This window comes from Cervus elaphus, chromosome 14 (assembly GCF_910594005.1).
Source record: "Cervus elaphus chromosome 14, mCerEla1.1, whole genome shotgun sequence".
Lineage (NCBI taxonomy): Eukaryota > Metazoa > Chordata > Mammalia > Artiodactyla > Cervidae > Cervus > Cervus elaphus.
The window spans coordinates 80994785-81010489 of record NC_057828.1 but is presented as its reverse complement, the minus strand read 5'-3'; the positions used below and the strand labels follow the sequence as shown (position 1 = coordinate 81010489).

At 64.7% G+C, this 15705-nt stretch overlaps 1 protein-coding gene across 10 annotated transcripts in view; it reads left to right on the top strand.

The window, feature by feature from the left end:
* LGR6 (leucine rich repeat containing G protein-coupled receptor 6) overlaps positions 1-15705 on the top strand; it is an 82426-nt gene that overhangs the window by 43977 nt on the left and 22744 nt on the right. For all 10 annotated transcript variants that reach the window (XM_043923477.1, XM_043923482.1, XM_043923480.1 and 7 more), the window contains 2 exons: positions 4195-4410; positions 8239-8310. In XM_043923477.1, coding sequence (XP_043779412.1) covers positions 4195-4410; positions 8239-8310 — 288 coding nt within the window. The remainder of the gene's footprint in view (positions 1-4194; positions 4411-8238; positions 8311-15705) is intronic.

Here is a 15705-nt window from a genome sequence, read left to right as displayed (position 1 = left end):
ACCCGCCCAGAGGTGGAGTGAGGGATGTGTGCCTGGGTGTGTCTGCTCACAGGACCCCGGGGAGACCTGCCACGTAGAGTGCAGACACTGTGTGGGACTTACGTACTCTAAGAAGTTATTCCCGCTGACTGGGCCCAGGACAAGGGCTTGTAAGTGGGAGCAGTGACATCTCGGGGTCCTGGTTGTCACAGAGGGGGCGCGTCTCCACCTGGGGGGCCCAGATGCCCTTGAGAGGCAGAGCCTGAGAGGCAGGCTCCAGCCGCACTCGGCCACCCCTGTCCTGCAGCCGCTGGACCTTTGGATTTGAGCTGAGCCGTCTGAGGTCTGCGCCCACTTCTGGCCCACGCTGGCCCTGTGTCCTGGCTGCAGCCCTCGCCCGCAACAGCCCGCCCCTCTGTCCCAGCCGATGTCCCACCTTTCTTTAAGGCCCTTGGTATGGGCTGTGATCTGGGGGGACTCGGGGGTCTGCTCCCTGCCCAGTCTCTGGGAAAGCTGGGACTGAGGTGCTGCCCCCCAGGGTCTCCCCAGGATGTGAGGGGCCTCTGTCGGGGTCTCTGTGGGTGGAGTGAGGTGGGGGAGAGCCTCCACAGCGTGGAGCGAGCATCTGAGTGAGTCGCAGGTGTGCACACACACCTAGCGGCAAGGTGTGCCCAGGTCCCCAGGCCGGGGGGCAGCTCCCCTGCTGGCCGTGAGCCGCGCGGCCTGGAGGTGTGGGGACCCGGCCTGGAGCTGTGGGGACGCGGCCTGGAGGTATGGGGACCCGGCCTGGAGGTGTGGGAACCCGGCCTGGAGGTGTGGGGACTCGGCCTGGAGGTGTGGGGGACTCGGCCTGGAGCTGTGGGGGACTCGGCCTGGAGCTGTGGGGACTCGGCCTGGAGGGGTGGGGGACTCGGCCTGGAGGTGTGGGGACTCGGCCTGGAGCTGTGGGGACTCGGCCTGGAGGAGTGGGGACTCGGCCTGGACGTGTGGGGACTCGGCCTGGAGGTGTGGGGACTTGGCCTGGAGGTGTGGGGACGCGGCCTGGAGGTGTGGGGACTCACAGCCTGGAGGTGTGGGGGACTCAGCCTGGAGGTGTGGGGGACTTGGCCTGGAGGTGTGGGGGACTCGGCCTGGAGGTGTGGGGACTCGGCCTGGAGGTGTGGGGGACTCAGGCTGCAGGTGTGGGGACCCGGCCTGGAGGTGTGGGGACCCGCCTGGACGTGTGGGGACGCGGCCTGGAGGTGTGGGGACTCGGCCTGGAGGTGTGGGGGACTCGGCCTGGAGGTGTGGGGGACTCGGCCTGGAGGTGTGGGGACTCGGCCTGGAGGTGTGGGTTCTCGGCCTGGAGCTGTGGGGACTCGGCCTGGAGGTGTGGGTTCTCGGCCTGGAGGTGTGGGGACCCGGCCTGGAGGTGTGGGGACCCGGCCTGGAGGTGTGGGGGACTCGGCCTGGAGGTGTGGGGACTCGGCCTGGAGGTGTGGGTTCTCGGCCTGGAGGTGTGGGGACTCGGCCTGGAGGTGTGGGGGACTCAGCCTGGACGTGTGGGGACCCTCCCTGGAGGTGTGGGGACCCTCCCTGGAGGTGGCCTGGAGCCCCAGGCCTGGGGTGACGGGTGAGCACTGGAGGAGGCGCCTGGCTCGCTGTTCAGGCTCCCCTCCCGTCGTCGGCGTCCCTCCCGCGGACCCGAGCGTCAGCAGACATTGCTGCGCTCAGCACTGGGTGGATGACCTGGGGCCAGGCCGGAATTGAGGTGCTGAGTCACCGGTCTGGGACGGGGCCTCAGACTCTGCCTTTCCGACAAGCTCCCAGGCAGTGCTGAGCTGACGATCCACGGACCACCTGCCCGAGGAAGGTCTGAGGCATCCACTGACGCCCCGGAGGGGACGGCGGGGCGGACGCGTGGCCAGCGTCCTCCGTGGGACAGCAGGCGCTGTGTGAGGAGGAGGCGTGGGGCGGGGTGAGGAGCCAGGGCCGAGGCCGGGGAGGCTCAGGGGTGGGGAGCGCATGCTGCATGCCGGCGATGAGCATGGTGGTTGGAGGTGTGCCCTGGGGAGCCGCCCCCAGGCTGGCACCCCAGCTTCGCCGCTTACTGGACGTGTGACGGGGCAAGGTGCATAACGTCTCTGTACTTGGCTTTTCTCCTTTGGGAAACGTGAACCTCGCAAGTGAGGATTAGATGCCTGATGCGTACAACGCCCCGGGACTCAGTGAGGCGCCCTCAGTACCCTGGGCCCTGAACGCCGGCAGGGAGGAGGTGAGGCCACGTGGGGCCTGCTCCGCGAGGGTCTGTGGTGGACCCTGGGGTGGGGCGAGGCGAAGGGCCTGTCCGTGTGGGGCTGACCAAGGCGCCCGGCACTGCCGGGTGACGGTCCTGGGCCAGGGAGCCTGCAGAGCTGGCCCCTCGGAGGTGCACGGACATCCCAGGGCAGGGCAGCAGGGCCGCCGTCAGGAGGGGCCTCTGCGGGGACCGGACGCTGCAGTGGTCAAGCTCACCCTCGCACTCCCAGGACGCGCCCGCGCCCGCTTCTGGGTGAGGGGCTCGTGCAGAACGCCTGTCCCTTTGGTGGCATGTCCACCTCTGGAATGGCCCCCCCACCCCCGGGATCCCGGCCACGGCCTTCTCGGCGTCCAGCCCTCCTGGCTTCCTGTTTGCCTGCCACAGTGTTGCCCTCGGGCCCCTGAGCCCCAGCCCCTCCGGCCTCACCGGCTGCCCCTGCTCTGTCTCCCACCGCCTCCCTCTGCCGTCCCCCTCACTAGCTAATTCGTCCTCGTTCGGCAGGCCACTGCGTGGCATCCCCTTCTCCTGGGGCCCTCCGCACATGTGCCTGACCATCACTCTGCTCTGGGACCGTCAGCCTGGCCTTCCCACTGACGCGGAGGGCGGGGGCTCATCCAGCCCTTTCCCACCCGCCTGTGCTGGAGACAGATTCCAGGCCCCCTGCAGGCCTTCTGAGCCAGGCCATCCTGGGCGGGGTCTTAGAATCTGCTTCCGCCTGTGGCCCCCAGGTCCGTAGCCACAGTGGGACCGCAGGGGCCCGGGGACGGTGAGCAGAGGGACAGGCCCTCACCGAGGGGCTTGTGGCCGTCGGGTCAGCTGAGAAGTGTGTGCAGGTCTCTCCCGCTGCAGGCTTCAGGGCCTGTCTTGGTCAGTTCAGGCTCCCATCCAAGGCCCCAGGATTGGCCTGTTCACACACAGCTCTGCTGGTGGGCCTGGGGTTTCCCCCGGGGATGGGGAGGGCACTGGTGATGCTGCTGGGCTGGGAGAAAGGCCCCCCACCGCCCAGCACTGCAGTCTTCCTTGGGGCCAGCGTGCAGGGCCTTCGGGGCTGTGTGGTTGGGGGCCAGGGTTCCCATGACACAGGTGCCACACGCCCGTGTGGAGGGCCAGGCCTCGGTGCAAAGCCCATCAAGACAGCGGAGTCCACAGGCAGATCCATGGCCGCTGGCCAGCTGGCCTCGACCCTGTGGGACCAGCTGCCCGGTGACCGGGCTTCAGCCCGAGCCCCAGGCCAGGAGGCACGGGGTAAAGGCCTGGGCGCAGTCCTGAGAAGCCGGGACGGCCTGTCTCCTTGTCCTGCTGAGCTGGCAGGGTCTTCCTGAACTTGCGTCCGAGGTCCTCCACCTCTCGGATGCTCTGCTGTGGGCAGACAGGCAGTCCTCACTCTCTGCCTGTTCAACATCCGGCAGCCCCCATAGGCAGCAGCCAAGCAGGCAGCCCCATCTGACAGCTGGCCCTTGAGCCGGGGGCAGGGGTCCTGGGGGGCAGGGTCCTGGGAGGCAGGAGTCCCGGGGGCCAGGATCCCGGGGAACAAGGATTCTGGGGGGCAGGGGTCCCGGGGAGCCCCAGGAGCAGGGGTGCCAGGGAACAGGGGCCCTGGGGCCAGGTGCCAGGGACCGGCCTGCGGCTCTGGGAAGGCCTCTCCTTGGCCGCGTCCGCGGGTGGGGCTCTCCCCAGGTCGGTGGGAGACCATCGTTGCTTTCCGGCCCGGCCCCAGAACGGACGGGGCTGGGAGCCAGCGTCCTCAGAGTGGGGGAGCCGTGGGCATGAGGGGCACTGTGGTCCAGGGCTGTGGACCAGCGCTGGGTCACCAACAGGGACGCAAGGCATAAAGGGCCTCGGGCTGGAGCGGAGGGGGACCGGGACCTGAGGGGCTGGGCTATGGAGCCCGGGGGGCCCGCTGCCCAGGCCCAGACTCTCCCTGTCCCCTCCCGCAGGCGCCTGGATGCCAACCTCATCTCCCTGGTCCCGGACAGGAGCTTCGAGGGGCTGACCTCCCTCCGCCACCTGTGGCTGGACGACAACGCGCTCACCGAGATCCCCGTCAGCGCCCTCGGCCACCTGCACGCCCTGCAGGCCGTGACCCTGGCCCTGAACCGCATCGGCCGCGTCCCCGACTACGCCTTCCGGAACCTGTCCAGCCTCGTGGTGCTGTGAGTGCCCGCCGGCCGCCACCGTGGCAGGGGCCCCAACGGCTTTGCTCTCGGCGGTGTCCTTGGGGTTTCCGTTGTAAAGTGAGGTGACCATCTCCTGCTGACCCCGCGGGGCTGTCAGGAGGCCGGGCGACGCTGCAAGTGCTTTGAGAGGCTGGGGGACGGGTGTAGCTGCTGTTTTCTAGGCTGTTCTGCGCACACGTGGTGACTGCCGCACTCAGGAGCGCACGCCGGGATGACTTCCTCGTTCTTGAATCCGGCGACAGGGGGCGCAGTGTTGCGCTTTGGTGCAGGGGTGGGATAAATTCACGTCATCTGCCAGCCTGGAGAAGCAGTGGAAAGCCAGCGCTTTAATCAGAGAGCAGAGGCCTGTCGGGGGAGCGCCCGGGAGACTGTGCCGGGCAGGGCCTGGGGCCTGGGGTTCACTGACCCCCGGGAACTGTGGGCACAGGTTGCTGCTGCTGCGACGTTGCTTCAGTCGTGTCCGACTCTGTGCGACCCCACAGACGGCAGCCCACAGGCTCCCCCGTCCCTGGGATTCTCCAGGCAAGAACACTGGAGTGGGTTGCCATTTCCTTCTCCAGTGCATGAAAGCGAAAAGTGAAAGTGAAGTCAGTCGTGTCCAACTCTTTGCGACCCCATGGACTGCAGCCTACCAGGCTCCTCTGTCCACGGGATTTTCCAGGCAAGAGTACTGGAGTGGGGTGCCATTGCCGTCTCCGGTGGGCACAGGTTAGCTCCCGGCTAATTGCCGTGGATGCTTACTGAGCTCACAGGGCAATTACCAAGGGCTTGGAGACCGTGTGTAATTGCTCCGGGTTACAGACTTACTGCCATGGAAATGTCCAGACTTCGTTAAACGGGCATGAGGCCTCCTCTGCACTTGGAATCTGGTGTGATTTTCCAAACCAGGGAGTGGACAAGGCTTGCTTCCTTCTGAGAGAGGGAGGAGCAGCATGAATTGTCTGACTCTCTGTCCTGGGAGACGGGCGACGCGGACGAACGGCTCCTGAGCCACACGCTCTGTCGGGACGGCCGCACCGTCCTCCTGGGTGGCAGTGGTGTTGGCAGAGGGTGAGCAGGACGGGGTGCTGATGCCAGCTTTGGTGACACCCCCGTGACGTCCTGACGCTGCTTGCGAATCAGTGTCTGAAAGACAGGACTCCTGGAACAAGGGGCTCCTCACAGTGGGCCCCTGACCGCTGAGCAGCAGAGCACTTGCCTCGTCCTCTGGGACCCGCAGAGCCCAGGAGGGAGCTCCGGCCGCCGCCCCGGGCCTGGTGGCGTGGCGGGGGGACCGGGGAAGACAGCGATGCTGCCCCGGAGCGCAGGACGAGGGCACTCGGTGCTGAGTCAGCCTCGGCCGGGCGCAGGGTGGCCGGGGCAGCTGGCGGGGGACGGGGGCCTGCGGGGCGGTCCTGGCTGGAAGGACGGTTTAGAGCTGGATGGGTGAGGAGCAGGGGACAGGCTCCCGGCAGGTGTCAGTGAGGCCACGGCAGTGAGTGGTCAGGTGTGGCCGGGAAGAGGCTGGAGGGTGAGCTGGGGCCTCGGAGCGCGTTTGACTCTGGCCTGCCAGTGTGGGGGGCCTGGAGGTGGGAAGGGGCCCCAGGAGGGTGACGTGAAGGACACATGGGGGCAGGGAGGCTGGAGACGCGAGGCTCGTCCGCCTGAGGGTGGAGGCAGACGCACGGCCCTGAGGGACGTTGTGGAGGAAGAGTCGGGGGTGGGGGCAGGGTTTGGTTGAGGAGTGGGGTGCAGGAGCTCAGCTGCCCAGGGTGTCAGATCTCTGGGGGGGTGGGCGGCGGTGGGGAGAGCTCAGGAGAGCCGGGCCAGCTGAGCAAGGCAGAGAGAGAAGGCCTGGAGGCTCTGACACCTGCCTCCAGCCTTGGCGGGGGAGGGGCTGCTGTGGCTGGAGGCCGTCCTGGGCAAGGGGGCTGGAGGAGGTTGCCCAGGACTCCAGGCTGAGCTGCAGGAAAGCACGGAGGAGAAGACGGGTACTCGAGGGTCAGGCCAGAGACATGGGTGACCAGCTGGCCGAGAGCGGCTTCCCTTCAGCCCTAGCCCCGAGCCTGCCTCAGGCTGCCCTGCGGGGCCCTGAGTGGACTGCAGTGCTGGCCTGGCAGGGGTCTCATCTCTTCCTCTGGACCAGAAGTCCCAGGAGTCTGGGCTGCCAGAGGCGCTCGGGACGCCAGGGGCGGAGCAGTGGTCTGCAGGCCTGAGGCTGGACATGCAGAAGCAGGAGGCACTGGGATGGCAGAGCAGGCTGGAGACGAGCTTCAGGGGGATGGAGGTGGGCAGGGAGAAAGGCTGGAGTTTGCTGAGAGTGGAGGAAGTGGGGAGGCCCAGGGCTAATTCCTGGAAACAGGGCTGTGTTTCCCCCATCAAATCAGAAGCCCCCTGCGGAAGGTCTGGTGCCTCCTGACGGAGGAGCAGGGAGCACGCAGTTCCTACCCACCATACCTGCCACCTTGCTCTCTGAACGTCTTGGAGGCCAGTATGATTCCCTCCCTTGTTCGTGATTTCCTTTTCCTGCCAGAAGATGTTTTTTAATCCTTGAACTTGAATAGCTTCACTAAAACATGACACCGTGTGGGATCTTCTTCACCCAGTTTTCCTGAAGCAGTGTGTGCCTTTACCCCTGGACCCCTTCTTCATTTTAGAGGGTTTTCTTCTGGGTCACATTTTTGAATACGCCTTTTGTCTCCCTTTTGGATCCGGCTCCCGGAGCCTCAGCACCGGCGTGTGGCTCACCTCTCAGCTTCTGGTTTCAGCTCAGGTTTTTCTCTGACACCCTGTACTGCTCCTTGCTGCACATTTATTGACTAGTTTTTCATGATGTAGTTTTGGTCCTCGATTCATGATCTACAGCGTCCTTCCCCCCCATATAAGATGCTGTCTCTGGGGTGTTTCATGGGCTTGTTTCGCGGCAGAAGGGGCGGTGGTGAGTGTCCTGCTGCCCCTCGCCCACGACGGTCTCCTGCAGGCTGGGGCCTCAGCGGCCTCGGCCCCTCTCTGCTCTTGGTCTCCTGGTGTGTGTTCACACGGTTGCCAGCTGACATCTTTTCCAAGCTCCTCCTGGGACCGCTGCATCGCCAAGGGCCCCCCAGCTCCCCCCAGACTGTAGCCGGGACCGTGGGTGAATGAGGGTCAGCTGCCCACAGGTGCCCGGGGCCCTGGTGTGTGGGGTGGTGTGCAGGCGGGCTCCCTCTGCAGGGTCAGGCTGTGGGAGATGTGCGCGTTCCCTCCCGACAGAGGTCCCCCTGGGCTCAGCTCTGGAGGAGACTTTGTCTCCTTCCCTGCCCCCCGCCCTGGAAGGGGACACCCCGCCTCTCTCCAGCTCCGGGGGCTCCCCGGGGAGGCCGCAGGACCTTCTCTTCACAGCTGGGTTTCTGCTGAGGACCCCGGCACGTGTCTGCGGCCTCGGTCTCTGGTCTGTACTTCTGTCTTTGCTGTGCTGTGTATTATGACATTGGGCTGGGGTGGGGGCCCGTTTCTGGGTTAATACTTGCGCTCTTTCCATTAGGAATTGGGAGAACATGCTGTCGTTTACTTTCTGTTTGCTCTCGACCATGGGAGTCTCTCCCAGACTCACCACCCCCTGCCCGAAGCCATGCCTCCGGCTTTTTCCTTTGATAGGAAGTGGACACAGCATAGCCCGCGGTCGCTCCAGCCTTGGAGACTTGGCTTTGGAGGCCAGCCCAGCCTGATGTGTCCCTGGAGACAGGCTGGGCTGCTGGGGTGGCTGTTCATGCTTGAGAGCATCTGTCCCCTGGCCCCCCGCCACGCGGCCCTGGGTCCGGCCCCTGACGCAGCTCTCCTCCCACACAGGCATCTCCATAACAACCGCATCCAGCGCCTGGGGGCACACAGCTTCGAGGGGCTGCAGAACCTGGAGACCCTGTGAGTGCTGGGATGGGCCCGAGTCCCGACGGGGTGGGCTTTCCCTGGAGGGTCCCTCTCAGAGGGCGCCCCCCCCTTCCCGGGGGAGGGGCTGTGCCCACAGGGAGACCGAAACCCACGGGATCCGAGATGGACATGGGCTTTGAGGAGAAGCAGGAAGAATGAGGGCCCCCAACCTGGAGATGGAAGGCTTGGGGAGGCGTCCCTGTGGGAGGGCGCTGCTGACAGAGCCGTGGGCTCTGGGAAGGCTGCGTGACCCCACGTCACGTCCTGCAGCAGCTCCGCCCAGAGTGTGCCCATGCCCTCGACGCCTCCTCTGCGGTCCTTCCACCCCTCGGCTCCCGGGAGGGCTGTGCATGAGCCACCCACGGCGGGGAGCCAGGCCTGGGAGGTCAGCAAGAGTGACCTGACTCACAGGCCATTCTTCTCACCCCCCGACCACCCCCCCCGCCCCCCCCACCCCGGCTCTGCCACACACACACACACACACACACGGAGCCTCATTCCTGAGGTGAGGGCTTTCCTGCATCCAAGCAGCAGAGGAGACAGTGCCTGGGACCAGCGAGCCGGGGCCGCGGAGGAGTGGATGGGCCGCAGGGCTGAAGTGCAGGGCTGCCCATCCCCAGCGTTCCTCCTGGGAGGGCCGGTGCCCCAGCCTTGGGTCAGGAGAGCCGGCCTTGCCTGGTCGGCCGCCAGGGGCAGGCGGACAGTTGGCCAGCACGGTCTAGGCCCCTTGGTTGCCATGCTGGGCCGTGGGCGTCTGCAGAGCTGGTCCTGGACTTACTGTCCGTGGGCAGAGCAGACTTTGGGGGTTGACCAAGAAAACACGCCCAGGTCGCCGGCTGGCCCCCTGTCTCTGGGCCCTGTGTGAACTGCCTGCTGTGTGCCCCTGGGCAGTGGGGGCGGCCAGCACCCCTGAAGACCGTGGCCACAGCACCCTCCCTCGGGAACCCGAGCGGGGGGCAGGTTTGGAGCTGCAAGGCGCCCGCGTCAGGGGAGGCCTGTGTCTGCCTGGTCTGCGGGTGGGCGGGGAGCTCTGCTGGGAAGTCACCTGGGGATGGGGCAGTGCTGGGTGTAGGTTGGCACCTCTCGAAAGCCAACTAGCGGCGCTTTCTTCACCACCGGGGCAGCGGCCTGGTTCTTTCTCAACGAGCCTGGGTGGCAGTGCGGGGCGTTGGGCTTGACCGGCCTGGCTGGGCTTCGGAGCCGTGGGCGGTGCCCACCTGCCTTTCATCTGCCGCAGAGCCGGCCTGCCGCACAGACCCGGGGCCTGCGCCCGCTCTGCGGAGGGCATGGCCTGACTGAGGGACCCGCTGCGGGGGCAGGACTGCCCAGCAGCAAGGCCTGCAGCCCAGCCTCGGCCACTCTGGGGGTCGCACCCGGCTTCTGGTTGTGGGGTCTGGCCTGCATTGTCTCACCCGCGGTGATGCCGACCTGCCAGGCGGCACTTGGACTGAAGGAGAGCCATGGGGGCGCAGACAGAGCTGGCACCCCTGGGGACCAGCACCCCCGCACCCCACGCCAGCCGTGATCTCAGCACCCTCCCACCCCACCCCTGAGGACTGAGTTCTTCTTCCAACTCTTGTTCTCCCGTTGAAAAGGAGGGTGTGTTCTTGTCCTCTGTTGCCCAGAGTGCTTGTTGGGGGGCCGGCTGGACAGCCAGGCATGAGGGGTGGGGGCGGCAGATTGGAAGCGGGAGGAGAGGAAGTCAGAGCTTGAACTGCTGCGTCACTGGCCCGCTCTGCAGCCCTGCGGTCGCCCTGGAGCGTCTGTGCGCGGCTCTCTGCGGGGCCGAGGCTCTGCCACCCAGACCCTCTCACCACAGCCTCCTGGCTCCAGCTGTGGGCTCCTCTCCAGAGAGAGAGCGGCCCCCAGCCCTTCCACCCGGGGAGGAGGGCCAGGTGCCCAGACACACACAGACACACAGCAGGCCGCGTGGCTCCAGCGCTGCGCGGGCACCCTGTGACCACCTTGCTTCTGTTGTGACGTCTGCTCTGGAGGCCAGATGGCCTGAGTCCCACGGCCCACCCGGGTCTCCCTCCCTCCGCCAGCTGGGGCGTCAGAGCAGGCGCCCCCTGCGCTGTGGGCCCTGGATTCCCCCCCTGCACGAGTGAGGTGAACACGCACACACTCTCTTTTTTGCCAGAACAGCAGCACCAGGCGACCAGGGCGGGGTGGGGGCCGGGGCTGCCTGCCCACCCTCCTGCGGCAGCATGAAGCCCGCCGGCTGGGGAAGGGGTGCAGGCCTTGCCTGCCTGGGGAGTCTGATCGCACGGGCCGGGCTGTGGGAAGGGGCTCCTGGCCCCTTGAGGCCACCTCGTCGTGCAGAGCCTGCGGGGAAGCCCGGCTGCAGGCAGCCGTCCTGCGCTCACGCCTCCTCTCTGCTCCCACAGTGAGGGTGCCGGCCCCTCGGGAGATCCGGGGTCAGGGTACCCCGGAGTCCTGCACCTCCACTTTCCAGACCAGGCCCATCCAGACATTCAGGGCAAGTTGCCCAAGTTTCTGTAGTTGGTAAGTGACGGTAGGCCTGAAGCCTCTGGCTTCCTGACGCGTCACTCCACCCAGTGCCCGCTGCCTGAGCTCAGACCAGTCCCTGGACCTGCCAGGAGCCCGGTGAGAAGGAAAAGGGTGCGCGCCACGCCCTCCGGGAGAATTGATGCTTTTGAACTGTGGTGTTGGAGAAGACTTGAGAGTCCCTTGGACTGCAAGGAGATCCAACCAGTCTATCCTAAAGGAAATCAGTTCTGAATATTCATTGGAAGGACTGATGTTGAATCTGAAGCTCCAATACTTTGGCCACCTGATGTGAAGAGCTGACTTATTTGAAAAGACCCTGATGCTGGGAAAGATTGAGGGCAGGAGGAGAAGGGGATGACAGAGGATGAGATGGTTGGATGGCATCACCGACTTGATGGACATGGTTTGAGCAAGCTTCCAGGAGTTGGTGATGGACAGGGAGGCCTGGTGTGCTGCAGTCCATGGGGTTGCAAAGAGTCGGACATGACTGAGCGACTGAACTGAACTGAACTGAACCCCCCCATTCTGGGCCTGATGGTCAGCCTTGACCAGGGACAGCCCCTGGGCGGCTTTCCACGCAGGTCCTCCCAGGGTCCACACCCTGGTTCTGCCATCGGCATGTGCCATGTGCAAGTTGCCTGGGCTTGCAGGAGCATCAGTCCCCACAGATAGAAAGCAGGGGAGATGTTTTACAGTTCCCAGAGCCTGGAACGCTGGCTGCTTCAGCCTGTTGTCTGCGTAGCGCCAGATGGACAGTAATCTGCCTTTCCCCCCAGTAACAGTTAATCACTGCTACTTCCTCCTCCTTCCCTCCTCCCCACTTCCTCCCCGCACTGAGTCAGAAGGTGCAGGGAGAGTGCTCCCCGCGCCTGAGCCAGGGTCACCTCCTCCAGGCTGGACAGGGGTCCCCAGCGTGTTCGGCACGGCCTCTTACTAGATGTGTGTCTGCCATAACAAATTAGACAAACTTTATGGCTTAAAAACAACTCCAGAATTGTATTCCCCCACAGCTTTGGGGGCGGGGGCTCTGGAGTCAGGGTGGGGGGAGTTCCTCTGAGGGGTCTGCGGCGGAACCCGCAGGAGCCCCGTACATCCCACAGCTGCCGGGGCCCCTGAGGTCCCCGGGCTGGTGGGCGCTCCCGCGTCTCTGCGTCTGCTTCACAAGGCGTCCTGGGGCTCCTCTTGGGTGAGGACTTTGTTGTTGGTTCTGCTGCCTGTCCTGATGAGCCCGCACTCTGGAGAGGGTCCTTATCTTATATCTGCAAAGACCCTTTCTCCTAATAAGGTCACGGGTTCCCAGGTCAGGACTCGGACTTGTCTTTTGGGGGCTGCAGTTCAGTCCCCCCTGCTGCCCGCCAGCTTGCGCCCAGGTGCCCTGCCTCTGGTCCAGTGTCAGCCTGCGGCCGCCCGAGACCAACCCTGGGGGCGCTGAGGAGCTCCTCCCTTGCCAGCCCTTAATCACCTACATTTGTGGGTTTATTAGCTGCAAATCGGTGGGGTTTTGTGGCTCATGGAAGAATTTATTGTTCCATATAAAACATTTTTTCTCTGGCTTTTCCCCAGAACCACTAATGACTCCTCACAGGCAGAAAGCTGAGCTCCTGATGCGTCCGCCCGTGTCCCACCCTGGACGACGGTTGACTCTTCCCCGTGGCAGGGCAGCCACGGCCACCGCGCTTGCCCCCGCTCCCTGCCAGCCCGCGGGCCCTGGCCGAGCTGGTCTGCAGTGGGGCGGGGGAGATGGTTGAAGGAGGGCCTGTAGACCGCTGGGCCGCAGGTTCCCGGAGGACGACGTGGAGAGGGGCCTGCGGGGCTGAGGTCCGGCCCCCAGCGCCCCCGGGAAGGAGGCGGGGACCGTCTCTGCTGTCTCTTCAGCTCACTGGCTCCGTGAACGCTGATGGGCGTCTAGCGTGTGCCAGGCCCCTGCTGTAGGCTCAGGGGACGTTTATGAACCAGAAAGAGGTAACCCTCCTCTCAGAGACTGCGAGGCTCTAAGGCCAGAATCAGACTTAAAGATCCACAGCCAGGGAAGTGGCCCCGGTGCCCCGTCACGCTCTCTAGCTTGGACAGACACCCACCGGGTGGTGCCTCATCCCTGCCTGACTCCAGGTCCCCTCCCACACGCCTCACGGCCCGGCCTCTGGGCCCCTTCTTCGGGCTGCTGCGTCCCGATGGTCCAGCTAAGGGGCTGCCGCGGGGACCCGCCTTCACCCGCAGGACCGGGTCCTGATCTGAGCATCACACCTCAGAGCACCGGGGGCTTTTCTGGGCAAGGTGGTGAGAATGTGACGAGGCTACAGACCTTGATTCAAAGAACCTGGGAGGAGCCAGAGGCAGAGCGTGACTTGTTGCCCATGGGTGGTCGTCTGGCAGGCTGGGTGTGGCCCAAGGGGCGGAGAAGGGAATGCTCAGGACCGCAGAGACTGAAACGCCGGCCGCTGCCACGCAGGCTTCAGGCAGAGGTGGAGCCGCAGCGCCCCAGGGGTGACCCCAGGCTTGCTGGGCGTTTTCTCTCGCCCCTCTCCCCTGAGGGCAGGGCAGCACGGGTCCTCGGTGTCGGGACAGCTGCTCCCTTACGGTCGGCAGTGCTGCCCCGTCAGGGACCGTCCGGGGTTTCCTTCTGGCAAAGAAGAGGGCGGAGGTGGAGGCAGGCAGAGGTGGAGGCAGGCGGAAGGGCGTGTTCCTCTCTAGTAGATTTGCTAACTGCTGCCTGTGTTGATGGGTGGCCTGGCAGGCAGGCTGTTAGACAGGAAACAGGCTGTCAGTCCGGAAGTTGAGCTGCTCCCGTCTCGCCGCGGCGTGTGCCCCGACGGTGTGCAGTCGTTCGGGCCTTGGCCTCAGCAGCGCAGATGTGCTTGCCCTCGCTGCGTGCGGCTGCCTGCATCCTGGCCGTGGGGGATGAACGGGGCTCGGGGTTTACAGCCTCAGAAACGTCTGGGCTCCCCCACATTCCTCCATGTAAAAGTGTCAGCGGGAGCCCAGTTAATGATGTTAACCTCTTGATGGCTGTGGAAAGTGGAGACCAACCTGTGGATCTGTCTGCCACCCCGGAGCCTCGTGTCCAGGAAGAGGAAGCAGGAGAGAACCCCTCTATACGCACTCTGGGCCAGGTGAGCAGGGCGCCTCTTGCAGTGGGTGTCCCCGGAGGAGCAGGTGAGGAGCAAGCCGAGCGGAGGTCAGTGCCTGGCCCAGGCGATGCTGCCGGTCCCCGACGATCGGGACTCCTCTCTCCAAAGACGAAAACGCACAGAAGCCAAGGCCTCCAGCTCAGCCCCCTACCTTGACCTGCTTGCGAGCAGCTGGGGAGGCTGAACCCCCTCTGCTCACCCTCTCTCCCAGTCTCCCTAAAACCTGGCTGTGGCCCTGCTTCCTGGAGCCCGGCGGGACGCACTCTGGGTAGCTCTGAGACATGTTATCCCAGAGTCGAGAGAGCAGGGCCAGCTTCGGGGTCCTGCTCTGATGGGCCAAGGTCCACGGCTTCTCTCTGAGCTTCAGTTCCTGATCAGGAAAAAGATGGGGCTGGCTGGATGAGGTGACGCTGACTCTGAGCTCCGAATCCACAGTGAGGCTCTGTGGACCCCAAGAGCGGCCACTGCTGCACAGTGGATGGAAGGAGACCCGGGAGGTGGTCCTGGTGCGTCCCCGGCCGCGTTCCCCGACACCATCATCCTGTTGGGCTTGGCTGGATGAGCAGAGGGGAAGGACCAGCCACAACAGCTGCACTTCCAGACCGAGCTCTGGCTGGAGCTGGGAACCTGCTCCCTTTAACCTCAGCCCTTCCCCTCTGCTCCTGGCTCCTGGAGCCACAGACGGAACAGCTCTGGGCTCTGGCTGATTCCAGGCCATTAAAGATAATGGACTCCACAGCCTCGAACCGGAGTTTTCCAGCTGAGGTTTAAGGCCCTGTGAATCACCTGCTACAGAGGAATCAGCCTTCCACCAGGGGCTCCATCCCCAGGAGCCTGCAGGTCACCACTGGCCCAGGGGCCCGGGGGATCAGACCATCACCCCGACGGTGGACATTGCACACACGGCCGGTGCCTGGGCTTCGGGGAGCCCGCAAGGGATCCCGTCTGCTTCCTGATGACAACAGTCTTCTGGTCTCACAGGCAGACGGTATGAACCAGGAGGACAGTGTGAACCAGGACATCCCCGTGCTGGACGCCCGTGCCCAGGGCTGCAGTCCGAGTATCTTCTCCTCGAGCTGCCGTCCAGGGGTGGCCTCTCTCTGCACATGTTTCTCTTGGCAGAAGAGAGCTAACAATAGTACCTGCCTTGAAGGGCTGGCGTGGGAATGAAATGGCCTGTGATGGTGGGTCAGCTCAAACCGCGACCACATAGGCACTGCAGTCCCATCATTAGTCTCACCCCACCTGCGTTTTCTCCTGTCTCACCTGAGTGTTTCTGGAGAAGACACCAGAAATGTTCTGGAAGTGCGAGTGAGCTGTTCTGACCACAGGGACAGGGTTGCATTCAGGAGGTAGCACTCCAAGGGTGCCTAGGGCTGTGAGCCCTGAGGATGTGGGGAAAGGGTGCGGGCCGAGGGCCCAGGGGTCACAGCTGTACCCGGGCGGGGGAGACTCCGCCAGGTGAAACGGGTGGTGGAGCTGAAAGGTCACTCCAGGGGTCAGAGCCCACGAGGCACAGAACACTGCTCTCTGAGTTGTGGGAAGGCTTCTCCAAGCGTCTGGAAGGATGATAGCCTCTGCTTCCCATTTTAGAAACATCTCTTAGGCCGGTAATAATGCTCAAAATTCTTCAAGCTAGGCTTCAACAGTACATGAACCTAGAACTTCTAGATCTTCAAGCTGGATTTAGAAAAGGCAGAGGAATCAGATCAAATCGTCAACATCTGTTGGATCACAGAAAATGCAAGGG